The 16,462-nt window shown below is 44.5% G+C and overlaps 1 protein-coding gene across 6 annotated transcripts in view; it reads left to right on the top strand.

The window, feature by feature from the left end:
- The window catches only part of BANP (BTG3 associated nuclear protein), a 147,117-nt gene that overhangs the window by 97,598 nt on the left and 33,057 nt on the right, over positions 1 to 16,462 (top strand). Inside the window, exon 12 of one of the 6 annotated variants that reach the window (XM_070399009.1) lies at positions 1,068 to 1,131. The exons of the other annotated variants lie outside the window; for them this stretch is intronic. Within the exon in view, the coding sequence (XP_070255110.1) occupies positions 1,068 to 1,091 (24 nt within the window). The 3' untranslated portion in view covers positions 1,092 to 1,131. Of the gene's footprint in view, positions 1 to 1,067; positions 1,132 to 16,462 lie in introns of those variants that run through there. 6 annotated transcript variants of the gene reach the window in all.

The following is a 16,462-nucleotide window of genomic DNA, read 5'->3' as shown; positions in this document are numbered from 1 at the left end:
ACTTAGGCTGAAAACGATGACCATTTATTATCTTTCATGATTCTCTGGGTTTATTTGGCAAATCAGGTGATTGTTCTGCTCCAAGTGGTGTCTCTGGGATCACGTGGGGTCATCTGGAGGCTTAGTATGCTGCCCTGTCTGGGGGCTCACTCCCAGGGCTAGAGTGTGCTAGCCTACAGCTGGGAGCTCAGCTGGGCTGTCTGCCTGAGCCCCTCGGTTCTCCTCTATCCACGCTCCCTGCGTGGCCTGGGCCCTCACAGTATGGGGCATAATTCCAAGAGGGGACGCAACCAGCATTTAAGAGCTGAGGCTGTGGGCCCTGCAAGCCCCCATGGTGATTGTTTTCTTGGCGAGGCAGTGTGGGATACCCAGGCCAGGATCTTGAATTGAGAAGGATGAGGTGTGGGATTGCCTGCGTCTCTCAGCATCCTTGCTGTGCTTAACACGTCTTCACTCAGTTCTTTAAGGCAGGCCATGCCCTGCCTAAGTGCACAGGAGGCACACAGGAAACATGGGCTGCACTTGAGTTTGGTGATTCTAAGGCGAGGCACCACTGCAGTTAGAGAATGGACATATTTCCACATAGACATTTATTGGGTGAATCCTATGCTACAACCCCCTGAAATGACCTTCCCTGTTCAGGCTGATGGGTTGGGGGTTATGCCTGTGTTGTGACCTCAGGCAGACACCAGCCCACCTGTGTGGCATAAAATCTACATCGAGAAACTTTACATGATTGATTGATGAACTGTGTGCTTTTTTGGGACTGCTTGGCTGATGATATAATCTGTTACATTTTCATAATTATACATTGTTAATTATTGAATTGTGGTTTTTAATTGAATTTTTGGGGTAACATTGTTTAGTAAAATTATATAGGTTTCAGGTGTACAATTCCATAATACATTGTTTGTATATTGTATTGTGTGTTCACCACCCCAAATAATCATTGAATTATTAAAAGTCTTAAAATTTTTTTTTGCTTTAAAAAAAATAAGATTTTTAAAATATAGATTTGTACAATTTCTGAGATTTTTTTGCATTTTGTTCATTTCATTTCTTTGCAGAGTTTAAGAAAACAAAAGACCTAAACATTTATTCATGTTTGAAATAACACTCCAAAAGGAGTCCGTTTTTGGATAATTGGCAGCTGCTGCTGGCTGACCTCAGATTCCTCTTGGGCACCATGTCTGCAGCTCCTCTGCTTACTGGGCTCTTTAACACCCAAGGATAGGCATCAGTTCCTGAGAGGGTGCTGATGGGTGTGTTGTTTTAGTTAATACTAAGTTGCTAATAAAAAACATAACCAAGAAGAACAAGTCAGGGGTCCCTTTAACTTCTATGTAATGTATAAAGGTTTCCCGTCATATTAAATTACCTTCAGGTAAATTATACCTTTCTTCCCAAAACATCACAGGGAGCTAGTCATTTGCCTGCAGTGACTCAGGTATCCCTTTCCTGGAGCAGGGCATGTGCTTTCTCCTATGTCATAACCTCTTTGGTAGTAGTCTATAGAGGAAATGAGACAAATTCAGGAACTTGGTGAATGTAATTCCCCTTTACACATGGGGACAGTAGATAGTAGTTTTTCTAGGATCATAGAGGGAGGTGAAATCAGGGGTGGGTCCAGAACCCAACTCTTATGACTCCTGAAGCTCCAGAGTAGCTACAGTTGTCTAGGACATCATCATCACTGTTGTTATGACCATCATCACTACCACCACCACCATCATCACCATTTATCACCATCACCATCATCACCACCACCACCACCACCATTATCACCATCACCACCATCATCATATTCATCATTATCACTACCACTATAATCATTATCACCACCATCACCACCACCACCATCACCACCACCACTCACACCAAGGAATCGAGTGAGTTTTTTGATGATCTTGAACTGTGTTCTAATCTGTCTTGTCTATTTATTGCCTTCTCTACCTCTTTCAGTTGGGACTGAAATGATGGTGTTTTCTTTGCCCAGCTCATAGGAATTTTAGTTGGGAGTAAGGTAACGGAAGCTATGAAAATGTACAAGAAATGGGACAAATCGTGGGAGCTGTTTCCTGCCTTGGTACAGTGTGCGTTCAGTAGGCACTTTGGTGTGGAGCAGAACCAGGAAGAGGCACGGGGCTGCTTCCAGATACAGACTGCATGCAGGGTATGGAATTTGAACCCAGTAGGTTGAAGTTTAGTAAGATTTGAACACTCACTTTGTATCAGACTCTGTTGCTAGGTAAAATTATATGTATTGAAACACTGAATTCTGGGTCAATTATTTCTCTGTATTTGGGAGGTTTCCAGCCACTTAGGAAATCTTGAAAGACTTGAGTTTTAGTCATGCTGCTTAGATCATGAATCATGAAATGGTTTAGAACTGGTTTAGCTAGATGCGTACTTTGGTACCAATAGGTTTTCTCTTTACAGTTGGATCTAATGTCATCTAAGATGTATGCGAAAAAGTTTATATACTGTATGTCTATAGGCTAAACAATGTCAGAGTACTTGATAATTAGGGAGATTCTGTGTGTTCTGGTAAGCCCATCTTTGTAATACTGGATACAGCTCACACACACATATGACACATGTGTATTAAACAATGATAAATGACACAGTGATAAATCCAGGTTAATCTCATTGCATATTGATGAGATAACGTTACTAACAACCAACTAACAAACTTGGGCCTTCTTTAAACTTTTAGACCTCTCGACTTCTTTGGCATTTGTGTCCTTCCTTATACTTTGCTTCAAGGTAAATTTCAGGGGCTGTCAGAATTTTCCCCATGAAGCGAGGCCTCTAAATCCAGCTGGGAAAAAGACTTGAAGAGATGAGAAGTATCCAACATTTCATATGTAGGACTTTTTTGGAGTAGGTGAGAAAAATGTGTGTGTGTGTGTGTTTGTGTAGGGTGTGCATATGTATATGTGTAGGATGTGTGCATGATTGTGTAGGATGTGTGTGTGTAGGACGTGTGTGTAGAGGGATGTGTTTGTGTAGGTGTGTATATGTGTGTGTAAGGCATGTGTGTAGGATATGTGTGTCCATGCATGCACGTATAGGGTGCCTTTATCTGTAGCTGTAAAATGTCTCTCTTTCTGGGAAGCTTTAGTCCACTTTTATTGGTTTGTCACACTGGGGAGAACAGTGTCAGCTTCCCAGATGGCATACACTGATCATTTCACTTCTAATACAAATGTTCCCTTCAAGGAAATATGTTCCTGTATTGCATGCCAAAACACAAACAGAAATCTTGGAGAACCTACGTAGCTCAGGGAATTCATCCCTATGGAAAAGCCTCTGTACCAGAAATGGTGGAAAATAGAATTTAAGCCATTAAAGGTCAGAGCGGAGTTGACTGGTTGTAAAAAACATCCTAGAAAAGTCACAGAAACAACTGGTTGAAGAGCATGGCCCACTGGCAGCCTTGGGCTAAGCGAGACCCTGCAGGTTCGTCACTCTGTCTGAGGCGGTTGGCTCGGACCAGACAAGAGGCCCATGGTATTTCCTGCTGCTGGCTCTAATTTTTCAGGAATCCTTCTGGTCCCCAACAGAGGCTTGTTATATGAATCAAAACAGACCGGATGCCAATGAGCACAGAAAACCTGAGAACTCGTAAGCTCTTTGGTTTCTCCTGAGCGGTGAGGAAGGAGTTTGAGGCTCCAGTGACGATTGGTTAGGAACGCTGGCGTGTCCCATTAGGCCTTTTGTTTTGTCCCTATAGTGGTAACAGAGATTGTTTCAGGTCAGGAAAGACCAGGAAAAAGCTGGGCAACAGTTTGGGCTGGGCAGGGTATTATAATGTTAGAGAGAAGCTGGATGAAATGATTACTTAAATGTACATTTTCAGTATTTGGGTAGTTGAAATGACAGTGTCTTTGAAGGGGCTCTTATTAGTATGGGCTGAAGTATCTTTATAATAAAACCCCAAAGATAATTTTCAGAGATTTGGACATATCGCACACTGGTCTCTGTGCTCACGACCGCCCTGAGCCCCTTTGGTGGAGTTCCACATCAGTCTTCTGACCAGACAGTCAATGGAGGGGTGGCAGTCCCTAAAATTACAGAATCATTTTTTATCAATTTCATTATTGTCAAATATGTATTTAAAAGGTTAAATAGTTTTAATACTGTTAGATCTAAATTTTGTTCATTTCTATTCCACACAGTACCTGGGGTAGTACCAAATTATCAATACTTAATGATTGATGAATGAATACAATAGTTATTATTACAAATTGGCACTTATTTAATTGTAAGATACACAGGTTAGTTGAAGAACTTTGAAACACTTCCATTTTTAAACCATTAAAAATGTAGTATATATTCATCAATAATTTTAATCATGAATAATAGCCTGGAAATGTATGGAAGAGTTCTTTTTTTAAAAAAGTTACTTATTGATTTCAGAGAGGAAGGGAGAGGGAGATAGAAACATCAATGATGAGAGAGAATCATTGATTGGCTGCCTCCTACACACCCCCTACTGAAGATAGAGCCCACAACCTGGGCATGTGCCCTCACCTTGAATGGAACCGTGACCTCCTGGTTCATAGGTCGACGCTCAACCACTGAGCCTTTCATGCCAGGCTAGAAGAGTTCTTATTTAAAACCTACAGCTCAATAACCTGAAAATTTGTGACTCCTGAGCAATTCCATTTTTCTTTTTAGTTGCAGAACTTTTTCAGTATGAGGAAGCTTTGGTGATTTCTTTTGGGCTTTTCTGAAACTTTTCTGTCACAGTCTTTTAACTGTGTATGTGTTGCCTGCTAGTAGGCCTGCTGTGTCACAGTAGAAACTATTACCTGACTGGGTGGGCAGCCCGAGCCCATGTCTGGAGCCAGGCCAGTGTACTTGTTGGTTTGAGTCCCTGTGCAGAGCGTCTAAGGAACATATGAAGGATTCTTTAGACCCAAGAATTCTATTCTATAAGCCATCAGAGAAGCTGCTATCTGTTGAAAGGAAGCAAAATTACCACTTCTGCACCAGGAACTTAATTTCTGAACTTCTGGTTTGTGGAGAGTGAAGGTGGGTGCAAGGTGAAATTTCAGAAGCAGGAACACCCCTTGGAACTATTAGCTCCAGGTGTCTCACTTTATAGACAGAAAAATTGTAAATGGAAGGCACCTATTAGGACATTCCATTCCTATTCAGACCCTGGGTCTTCCCTTGTGCAAACTCTAGGAGCTCTAACTGGTCCGTGTTTATAAAACCAGCAGATTGTCCCCCATGTCTTAACTGTAGTTGTGTTTGGACTCTGGTGGTTCCTTTCTTCCATCTCGAGAGGAGTGTGGTCTGGGAGTGGCATCGTAATTTGCACTGAGTGTGTCTGGGTGCTGTTGGTCTCCAGGGTCTGCAGATTCTGGGAGAACATCATCTTCATCACAGGGCACATGAGTTGGGGAACCACCTGTTGATCAGTCCAGTGGTGAGAGGCACAAGCAGCGAGGCCTGCGGTGTCTAGTTGTGACAGATAAGAAAACACCAATGAACATGACTGAAATCTTGATGAGCCCTTGAACCATTAAAGGGCAGAATTATTGCAGAAGGAAAAAAATTTCAAGCACAATGTGATTTCCCACTTTTTACTCACTTTGAGAGTGAACCACTTAGGGGACTGTTATATTCACTGTGTGTTTATGAGGAAATCTTCATCTAGAAACCATGGACCCAGTCTGGTCAGGGTCCCTGCTTAAATTGTTAAAGCTGCTGCTCTAACAGTGTGTTGAAATGACTAAAAGAGAATCCTATGCTGTTTAACTCACTCGCTAACCTGTGGGAAACTGAAGGACATGAGAACCAAGTCCCTCTCTTTCTCACCAGGAGCCTGCGATCCGTGGGTGTTTTCACACTGACAGGTTTACAGAGGACCATACAGAGCTGTGTCTATATAATCCATAGCAGAACCAGTGCCAATGCTAGTATTATGACTTTTTATATAATTTCAGAGCGGAGGTCAACTTCTGATCAGGTAACATATCAAAGAGTCAGGATGGTTCCCCTATTCTGAGTAGCTGGAAGGTTCCATGTGTCCTCTCACAATGAATTTGCACATATTTTGTAAAATTCATTACCATCTTCCTTTACATTTCCTTTAAGGATTTGCAGTCCAAAAACGAAATATGTGTGACATGCCACTGGGTTTGGATTGAAGAAAAAGTGTAATATTTGAGACCATCAGGTGTGTGTGTGTGTGTGTGTGTGTGTGTGTGTGTGTGTGTATGTGTGTGTGTTTAGAGACAGGGAGAGGGGAGATTAAGAACACATTGAACTAATAGCTGCTTTGTGCATAATATACATGCAGGTTAGGCAGATAGATCATCTAGGAATGGTTTTTCATGTGCACACAAATATAGTTGGTCAGTTACTGTTAGAATTCAGTCCATTGTTTCATGTTGATTCCCAAAGTAAAAAAACAAAAAACTTGCCAAACCGGTTTGGCTCAGTGGATGGAGCGTGGACTGAAAGGTCCCAGGTTCGATTCCGGTCAAGGGCATGTACCTTGGTTGCGGGCACATCCCTGGTAGGAGGTGTGCAGGAGGTGGCTGGTCGATGTTTCTCTCTCATCGATGTTTCTAACTCTCTATCCCTCTTCCTCTCCCTTCCTCTCTGTAAAAAATCAATAAAATATATATTAAAAAAAAAACTTGTAAAGTGACACAGACAGATTTTTAATTCTGCCTCTTCACCTGCCCCTTTGAGCTATTTGCTTGCTTTCAATAACTATTTTCACTTAATGTTCCTATGTCATCAGATGTATACATGGCACCCAATGCCATGTACTTGTTATGGTATAGTTCGTAGAAATAAGCCCGGTGCCTACTGATGAAGGCTGGTCTAAGCTCTGAGGATGGCATTCCAGCTGGTGAAAGATGAGATTTGATTTATACAGATGATTTTGAAGTGGGAGCCTTTAGAATTGTGATGGAGTGGGCCAACAATCCAGCTGTAGATCTTCTGTCCATGAAGGGAGGTAGTACCTCACCCAGAGTGGGGCAGGCAGTGACCGAACAGTGAGACATGAACTCTCCTAGGCCACACACCCACATATGGGCACCAACCCCAGGCCACTGGTAGGTCCATCTCATTGCGTTGAAGACAGTCGGGTAAACCGGGCCCCAGTTAATGGAAGGCTTGCTGAAATAGGATGGAAAAGTGTGGCTCCTTAAAAATAGGTCCTCATGATGTAAACAGTTGGCAAATCTTTTTGAGAGAATTACCTTCCATTTGGGGTGATGTTCCGTTGGCACCTGAGTTGAATTCCCAAAAGCCCCTCCAGAGTTGGAGAATACACCAAGGCTTAATAATTTGTGATTGGCAGGTGTTCAGCCAAGAGACAAGTTGGCCAAAAAGAAACTTAGTAAAGGCCTTGTAGCTGTTTTCTCTTCTTAACTAAGGCTTAAGTAGAGGGGATTTTAGCATAAATAATTCTCTTTGTTTTAATGGGAAATGATTATTAAAGTCAAATGAGCTCTTAAGACTTCTTAGTGGTATGATTTGCTGCGTAATCATTCTTTTCGATTTTTTCTAACATGTCTCAGTCACCACAAGGGATTGGCTCTGGCCTGTGGTGCGACGGGAGCAGCCCTGAGGAGTTGCCACAACTGTGTTCAAAGCCTCTTCTGTTTGATTGTATTTTTATTGGCCTGTGATCCTGGGCACATAAGTTAGCCTCTGAGGCCCCATTTCCTCTAGGCAAAGTAGAACTAATGATAACAAACAACATGGCATCTGTGTTGAATGCCCAGTGTGCAGCCGAGGCCCCGGGACCCCAGCCAGTCCTGCTGCTCCCATGTAAACTCACTGGCACCATGGTCCTGCCCACCATACAGGGCTTTGGGTCCTTGTCTGCTCACTTTAGGGCTGAATGATGACCGACGTGCTCTTCTGATGACTAAAATAATGGATGTGTCACCCGGACATTTGCAGCCATCGGCAGCAGCCATCAGCAGCAGCCAGGATGTCCCTCAGAGCGGACACTGCAGTGGAGCAGAACCCAGGGATATCCCTGTTATTGGCCTCTCTTATATGAATCCTTGCACTCCTGGCTCAGTCTTCTCTAGGCTCCCTCACCCACTGGCTTTCCTCTTTGGTTTGGCCACTGGGGGGCGTAGGAGGAAGGGAACCCCGAGCTCCAGGCCTTCATTCCACTGATCTGCCCTGGGCCATGGCCTGGCTGCACCCCACCCCAGCACAGCTCTAGCTTGTAGCTTTAACTCCATATCTGCGAGATGGGTTTTCTGAGGTTGAATCACCTTCAGGAGGAAGTTTGTCCTTCCTCCCTCCTTTCTTCCATCTCTCTCATTTGGAGTTACCGGAGTGGTGGTTTCTCATTTCGGTGTATGAGTGATAGCATGAACACAGACCATGCTGGGTAATATGGAAGCATGCTGTAAAGTGTGAACTCCCTCTTCACGAGCAGCCCTCACTCTCCTCCCCAGAGGTGGCCCACCATTGTCTGAGTGTGAAGTGTTTTTTGAGTTTTTCACTTGGACAAAGTTTAAAGAATTTTTTTTTATACCTGAAGTTAAACATTTGCGTTGTTTCTGACTCCTGGTGTCATTTAATCTGACCTCGGAGTGGGGTGCCTCGAGCACGCTATGCAGTCAGAGCAAGCAGTTGTCACATTCGAACCAGGCTTTTCTGTGTTGTCCCAATGTGTTTGTGAGCAGCGTGCTGTGTGCTTTAACAGTGCTAATGACTCCTGGGCCCATCTGAAGGGTGCACAGGGGAGAGGATAGGACGCTGGTCTGGTTCAAGCCTAGGAACCCTTCAGAAACGGGCATACTAAAACTGCCATTGTCCTTGCCTGTCTTACATTTTCCTCTTTCTGAACCCTAGAGGTTAGAAAGATAGTCTCTCAGTGTCAAGGGACTGAGGTAACAGACTGTGAAGTCCCCAAATTCAAAATGCTCCCAGAGAAATGATCCATAGTGTCAGGAGTCCAGGGACCTGCTGAAGGGATTCTTCTTAAATTGAACTTGAAAGGTATGTAAACTAGGTCTTTACAAATCATTGAAGATAACACAGTGTGTGTATATGACTGTCCCTTCATTTAAAAGTCCCACAAAATTAACAACAGTGGATTTTGAACCTAAGGCTGATTTATTAGAGATGCCTGTGGGTTTTTCTTTCACAGTTATCTGTCCTTCTGGCCATCTCCAAACTGGTTTCACCTCACGAGAAGGAAGATGATGATGTTTATGTACCACACCTTCTGTTGAGTTCAGGTGGTTGTAACAGAACACCACAGAGTAGGGACTTAAACAATAGACCTTTGTTCCTCACCATTCTGGAGGTGGAAGTCAGATTAGTGTGCCGGCACAGTTGGGTTCTCGTGAGGACTCTGTCTCTGGTTATGTCCTCCCATGGCTTTCCTTGGTGCGTGCATGGAGAGAGCACTTCTCTCAGAAGGGCACGAATTCCATCGTAGGGACCCACCCTCATGGCCTCACTGAATCCTAATTGTCTCCCAGAGATCCTTCCTCCATACACCATCACAGTGGGGAATAGGGCTTCAACATACAAATTTTGTTTTGGGGGTTCCACAGGCATTAGTCCAGGGCACCCTGTCTGTTCTTAGAAAGGATATGGGATGTTGTGACTGAGCTCTGCTGTGGATGCAGAAAGGGATTTGAGCCTGAAAATATTTGTGGCTACTTGGTCCTAGATATCTTGATCAGACAGTAATCTCACTGTCTTCAACGTGGAATTTTCTGAGAACTCCTGGAGAGTTCTTGGCTCCAGGTGGAGCTGGAGCCCAGCAGCCATTTGCTCAGTGGGTCTTGTTAAGGGAACTGAGTGTCAGGAGAACAGCTCCTGCCCATGGCCAGTTCTTCTCAATGGGAAATCGGAATCTGGGTATTTACTTATTTATTTATTTTTAATCCTCACCCTAGAATATGTTAATATTAATGAGGGGGGGGGGAGAGAGAGAGAGAGAGAGAGAGAGAGACATTGACATTGATGTGAGAGAGAAACATTGATCAGCTGCCTCTTATACGTGCCCTGACTGGGGATTGAATCTGCAACATTTTTGGTGTATGGGATGATGCTCCAACTGACTGAACACCCGGCCAGGGCTGGAATCTGTCTCTTTTGAAGAAGAGAGAGATAGAAACATCAATGGTGAAAGAGAATCATTGATCAGCTGCCTCCTGCACACCCACACTGGGGATTGAGCCCAAAACCTGGGCATGTGCCCTGACCAGGAATTTAACTGTGACCTCCTGGTTCAAAGATCAATGCTCAACCACTGAGCCACACTGGCCGGGCTGGGATCTATTTTTTTAATAGACTATCGGCTTGTGTCTTCTGAATTTTGGCAGCTTTCTTATTATGGTCTTTAAGCAACAGGAGCAACTTAAGATTTGAGCTGGTGTCTGGCTGCTCTTGTCTGCAGCCCTGCACTACTGAGTTCATGTCTGTGTATCTTGCTGGGTGGCATCAGTCTTGTACTGGCTGTTCTTGGTTCAAGACGTGCCTGTACTGGACCCAACGCAGACCTGCTCCCGCACCTGTTAGGGTGTCCAGGAAGCCTATAGTCCAGCAATTTGGGGGAAGACTGTTGGCGTCTCCTTTGAAAGGGCAGAGGGGCAAGCTACCCTTTGAGCTCACCTAGAGAGACCCACCTGTGAAGAGCTGACAAAGATTAGGGAGAGGAGAGGAACTGTCAGGATGTTGTCAGGAAGCAAAAGGCCTGAACTTTTTTCAACTAAATACAGTTGACCAGATGGCCCTGGGCATGTATTCTAGCTGAGGGCCTGAAAGTGTGAAGACTGTTCCTGGGCCGTCATTCTTAAACCAGTGACCTCCACTGGGTGGCTTAAAACAGCCAGAAATGCATCCTCTTCCAGCTGTAGCGGCCAGAAATCCAAATTCATCAGCAGCAGGGCAGCACTCCCTCCAGAGGCTCTAGGGGTAGATCCTTCCTTATCTCCCCAGTTCCTGGGCCTCCTGATAGTCCTTGGCTGTGACTGCATCACTCCAACCTCTGCCTCTGTGTTTCCATGGTGTTCTCCTTTATCTATGTCCAATTCCCCTCTTCTTATAAGGATATTTTTCATTGAATTAGGATCTATCCTGTTCTAATGTGATCTCATCTTTTGCATTCTCCAAGACCCCATTTCAAAAGAGTTCCAACTATCTGTTTCAGAGGTTAGGACCAGGAGATAGCTTAGAAGACATAATTGATCCCACTATATCCCTGACCCCAACATTGGCTGACCACCCCCACCTTGGGCCTACATCCCACAGAGATGTGTGACAAATCCAGGCTCTGCACCATGACACAAGTTATTTGTGAAACGATGTGAGTTGGTGACGTTCTGGGTGTGGTGGGGCTTCCTGTGGGAGATACCTGTGTGCTCTCTGTGCCTTCACGTCCTTCCTGGGACTCCCAATCACTGTCTGATGCGCACACAGGCACAGTCTTTTCTTCACTTGTATGAAAGGACACTCAGTAGTGGGCAGATTTTTCTGCACCTCCTCAATGCATGGAAGTTATGATGCACTGAGGGAGTGGTTCTCACCCTTGGCTGCACATTAGAATCACCTGGGAATCTTTTTAAAATCCTGATTTCTGGGCCTCATCCTCCGGAAATTCTGTTTCTTTGTTACTAATGATGAGGCCCAGAAATCAGGATTTTAAAAAGATTCCCAGGTGATTCTAATGTGCAGCCAAGGTTGAGAACCACTGCACTGAGAGTAGGCATGGGAGTGGAGTTGCCTCTAGAACAGTTGCCTTGAAAGGGGAAGAGTGCCATCCTCACCAAAGGGCCTCTGGTGAAGACAGAGATAGGTCGACATCTAATGAGACTTTGTCCACTGGGTGTGTAATAGTCTTACTATTAGAAAGTAGTGATAATAGACTTACTATTAGTATTCAGTGTATAATAGTCTTGCTGTTTAGTAAGTAGTGATAATAGTCTTGTTATTAGTAAGTAGTGATGACAGGCTTACTATTAGTAGTCAGTGTGTAATAGTCTTACTGTTAAGAGATCAACCAAAGGACTTGTATGCATGCATATAAGCCAAACCAATGGACATGGACAACAGGGGATGAGAGCATGAGTGGGATGGGGGGGAAGGTTAGGGGTTAATGGGGGGATGAGGACACATTTATAATACCTTAACCAGTAAAGAAATTAAAAAAAAAAGCAAAACTCTTTTTAAAAAAAGTCTTACTGTTAGTAGCTGGTGTACAAATCAGTTTCTGAACTATCTTAACTTCTCTATAAGAGATGGCAGGCACTGTGGTTTATCACAATAGAATAATAACACTGGGCTGATGGAGGCTGTGTCTCCAGTATGAGGAATATGTAGATGTCCCACTAGTCATCATGAATATCGAAGCTGTGTTTCTGCAACATGATGAACTTTTAAATTTATGCAAGAACTCTTAAATATTTCCTCTGTAGGTACACCTGCCATAGGAGGCATCTCTCTTGGTCTTTTCCAGGGAGGCTGTGGGTCTGCAACCTAGATCACTCCTGCAATTTGGGTTGTAGGTGAGAATATGAAGACTGAAAGACTTTTTTTTTTCATTCCAATTAATAAAGTAGTACTTTGTTAATGCTTCTTACTGAATTAAACTCAACAGGAAAGCTGCATCACGTCTTTTTAGTTGTTTTGTTTTGCCACATCACAGTGAACACAACAATAATTTTTGCTGTTCTGTGCAGTGAGTTTTCAGAATTGACAAAAGGTCAGAGCTGTGAGAACACTGTCATGGGACAGTGAGAGGAAGCAGCCCTGAGCCACAGTGCTTGCATTGTCTCTGTCTGTGAGGTGGTGGCCACTTTGTTCTCATTATCAGTTGGGACAATAGCTGGCATCCCACCTCATTGCAGCCAGGAAGTGTGATGGCTGGCAGACTGGCAACCCCGTCCCTTTCCAAGGTCTGAATGGCACTATAGTGATCTAATGTATCACTTACACACATAATTAAAATAAACCTTTCATTTCGTTCTTGCTCTGTCTCACCCACTCCAGGAGCTAGAGACCTCCTGGGAAAGAGTGAAGGGCCTTGGACTTGACTCTGGCTGAGTTATTAAACCTCCCTCCATCCCCAACCCCAATCAACTGGAAAGTTTTAAGACACATGGTTAAGATTTGTTCCCAGGAAGGCTAAGCTATCTGAAATGGTGGGGATGAATACCAAGTATCTCCAGACTTCTGTTTCTGCTTTATTCTATTTTTTAGATTTTGTTTTGCTTTCTCTTAGATTGTGTTTGAGATTCATGCTCCCATGCTGGAACACACAAGCCATAGAGCATATGGCAGAACCTGCTTTTTATTACTGCTTGCCACACAGCATCTTTGTGTGCACATAATCTAGACCTGGGTTCCCTGGGGCATCTTCCCTCGGCTCCAGGCTATAAATCTGGCTTATGGCTGTTAGCCTGTTAGCGTTGCAACTGTAGCCTTGGTGGCCATAGAATGCTTTTCTGAAATGTTGGCTTGAACCTGAGGGCTGTGAGAAGTCTCTGTGCTGGGTCTTGTTGAGGACCGATCCCAGAGGAGCCTTGCCGTTTGAGCTCCTTTTGGACCAACTACTAATGGCGATGTGGTTTATGAAAGCACTCAAAATGGAGTCTAGGGAAATATTTGCTGCTGGTCCGTTAGAGAGTTTAAAGGCTTAAGAATGGTCATTTGTTTTTGGCATTTGCTGTACAAATGTACAAAAAAGATTTCAGGCTGGTAGATCTCCTGACCAGTTGGTTTGGGAGCGTCCCTGGGACAGGCATCTTTCTCTCAGCTCCTCACTTTTCTATAACAAGGAAGCTACTCCTTGAATTAATATCCAGATCTGAGAAAGTCAGCCTGGTTAGTTGATTGTGTTACCTTTATAAGTTCAATTTAAAGATATTTTATAAAATTGATTTTTAGTGAGAAAGAAAGTGGGGGGCGGGGAGAGATGGATGTGAGAGGGAAACATTCATCGGCTGCCTCCTGCACGCCCTCTCCTGCGGATCGAGCCTGCAACCTGGACATGTGCCCTGACCCGGAATCAAACCAGCAACCTTTTTGGTGCACAGGATGATGCCCAACCAACTGAGCCATACTGGCCAGGGCAACAAGTTCAATCTATAATAATTAAAGCGTAATATGCTAGTTAGACTGGACAGCCGAACGAACTTCTGGACATCCTTCCTGATGAAGCCGCGGGGGCTGAGGCAGAGGCGGTTAGGGGTGATCAGGCAGGCAGGCGAGCAGTTAGGGGTGATTAGGCGGCAGGCAGAGGTGGTTAGGGGTGATCATCAGGCAGGCAGGCAGGCGAGTGGTTAGGGGCGATCAGGCAGGCAGGCAAGTGGTTAGGGACAATCAGGCAGACAGGCAGAGGGTTTAGGGGTGATCAAGTAGGCAGACAGAGTGGTTAGGGGTGATCAGGCAGGCAGGTAGGCCAGCGGTTAGGAGCCAGCGGTCCCGGATTGCAAGAGGTCAGACATCACCCGAGGGGTCCCGGGTTTCGAGAGCGTGCAGGCTGAGCTGAGGGGACGCGCCCCCCCCCCCCCCCCCCCCCCCGCACGAATTTCGTGCACTGGGCCTCTAGTTTAAACATAAACACAAAACAAGTAAGGGATTTGTTTCTAGGAGGCCTTAGGATTAGTGGTCTTGTTCCTGGCCACAAACTTAATTAAACTGTTACAAGCAGATCTTGTAAGTGCATTAAGGGTTTTTTGTTGGTTTCTTTGGGGGTGGGGAGGAGTGTTAGGCTTTCTTTTCTTTTTTAATCTGGGTGGATTCTTGATTCGATTGGGAATTCTATATCTGAATATTACTGAAAAGTCCTTGGGCTTCTTGCATTTATTTTTGGTTCTGCACCAGTTTTGCATTATCTCATTTGGATATTAAATAGTTTCAGAATTGGCAATATAGAGAGGAAAACCAGATGTGTGTGCTCCACAAAACAGTGCTCTTAGGTCCAGGATCCCCTTAGTAGGCTGCTTTATATCCGTGCCCTGGGCTATTTTCTTTTGGAAAATAATTGGCTGTGCTTCAGAAATGTAGAGGAACCCTCTAAATGAAGCTGGGGTACGGATCATGCCTGCACCCCACCCATGAGTGCCTCTCGGACGATGTGCTGCCCTTCGGGGAGCCCCACAGTAAGTGCAGCCGCAGGCTCACAGTGGCTTGCAGCCGGGAGGTGCTGCCTCTGGCTACTGGCCTGGAAGCTCACTGCATTCCAGTTAGATCTTTCTACATTCCAGAGCCTGTTTGGAAAAGGTACCGAACAGAAAATGAGCAGGAAGAATGAAGAAGGAGCTGAAAGCTCATTTTTGGGAAATGAGTGGGAATTCATCCAGGCCAGCTTTGTGCCGCTGATGGGGCTGTGGTGAGAGGAGCAGGAGGCAGGCTTAGGTGCTGGGCCACCCACCCTCTCCCAATGCTGGAGTCAAGGTGTTGGAGCTGAGCAGCAGGGCTTCGGCTGAGGCCTCACGTGGTGGAAGTCCCCTGGGCAAGTTTCTCTGCAGGGTCTGGAGTACGAGCAGGGGAAGAATGATAACTAAGTGGCTGAAGTTCTTTTCCTCCAGTAGTTTGCACTTTAAATGTTTAACTCATTTCTGATCACTGAGCAAAACCAAACCAATGTGGAAATGTTTAAAAGGCATAGCATTTTTAATGAATTCCCAATGGAGAACATTTTCCTATTTTTATTTTCATTTACCAGCCAGGCTGGTAATGTGCCTATCTTCACTATTATAATTCTGCACACTTAGATTCTGAGATTTCTGACATAATTCTTAAGATTTAATCAGCTGTGTAGATCATGTGAGAAGTCCCTTGATTGGCAATGCTGACAGGGGAAAATCTATCTTAGGATACCGTAAAATGCCTTCCGTTTGTAGAGGGTTGTGGCTCATTGCCAAAACCAGAGTACAGGCAGAACCTTCTCGGAAATAAGTTCCATGATTTCATAAGTTTCCTTTAAAAATTGTTATATGATTTGACCTTAAATTCACTTGTTAAGGGATCTTTAAAATATACATCAATTATAAACTGTAACTACATTAAAATACCTAACGTTTTAGCTTAGTATTTGAAAACATTGCTTAGATTTTTTAAAGTTCAGTCCAGGATCTAGAAATCAGTGCTGAGTTAGGGCAGCCATGGCGTCGCAGTCTGTACCCTCTCTCGCTTTCACTCACCAAAAGGGCAGGTGGCTGTGTGGTTTGGAGGATTCCCTACCAGGTCTCTTACCTTTCATCTTTTCCCCATTTTGATTTTCCTAGCTGTTGTGGAACAGCATTATTGCCTGGCACAACCTCTGACCTGAAACATAAACCTCTACTTGGTGGGATGTCGTTGCCCACATTACTTTTTCCTCAGCTTTGCCACTGGGAATAAACCACACTTGATTGTGCCAATTAGACATGAGGTGCCGCACTGGGGGGACATGAGGGCTGGTAAGCAAGAACATTGCGTGGACATTCCTGCATGGGACTAC

The sequence above is a fragment of the Myotis yumanensis genome, unplaced genomic scaffold (assembly GCF_028538775.1).
Source record: "Myotis yumanensis isolate MYYU_CA2020_CCGP unplaced genomic scaffold, mMyoYum1.0.hap1 SCAF_18, whole genome shotgun sequence".
Classification (NCBI taxonomy): Eukaryota; Metazoa; Chordata; class Mammalia; order Chiroptera; family Vespertilionidae; genus Myotis; species Myotis yumanensis.
This window is presented reverse-complemented; position numbering and strand designations above follow the sequence as displayed.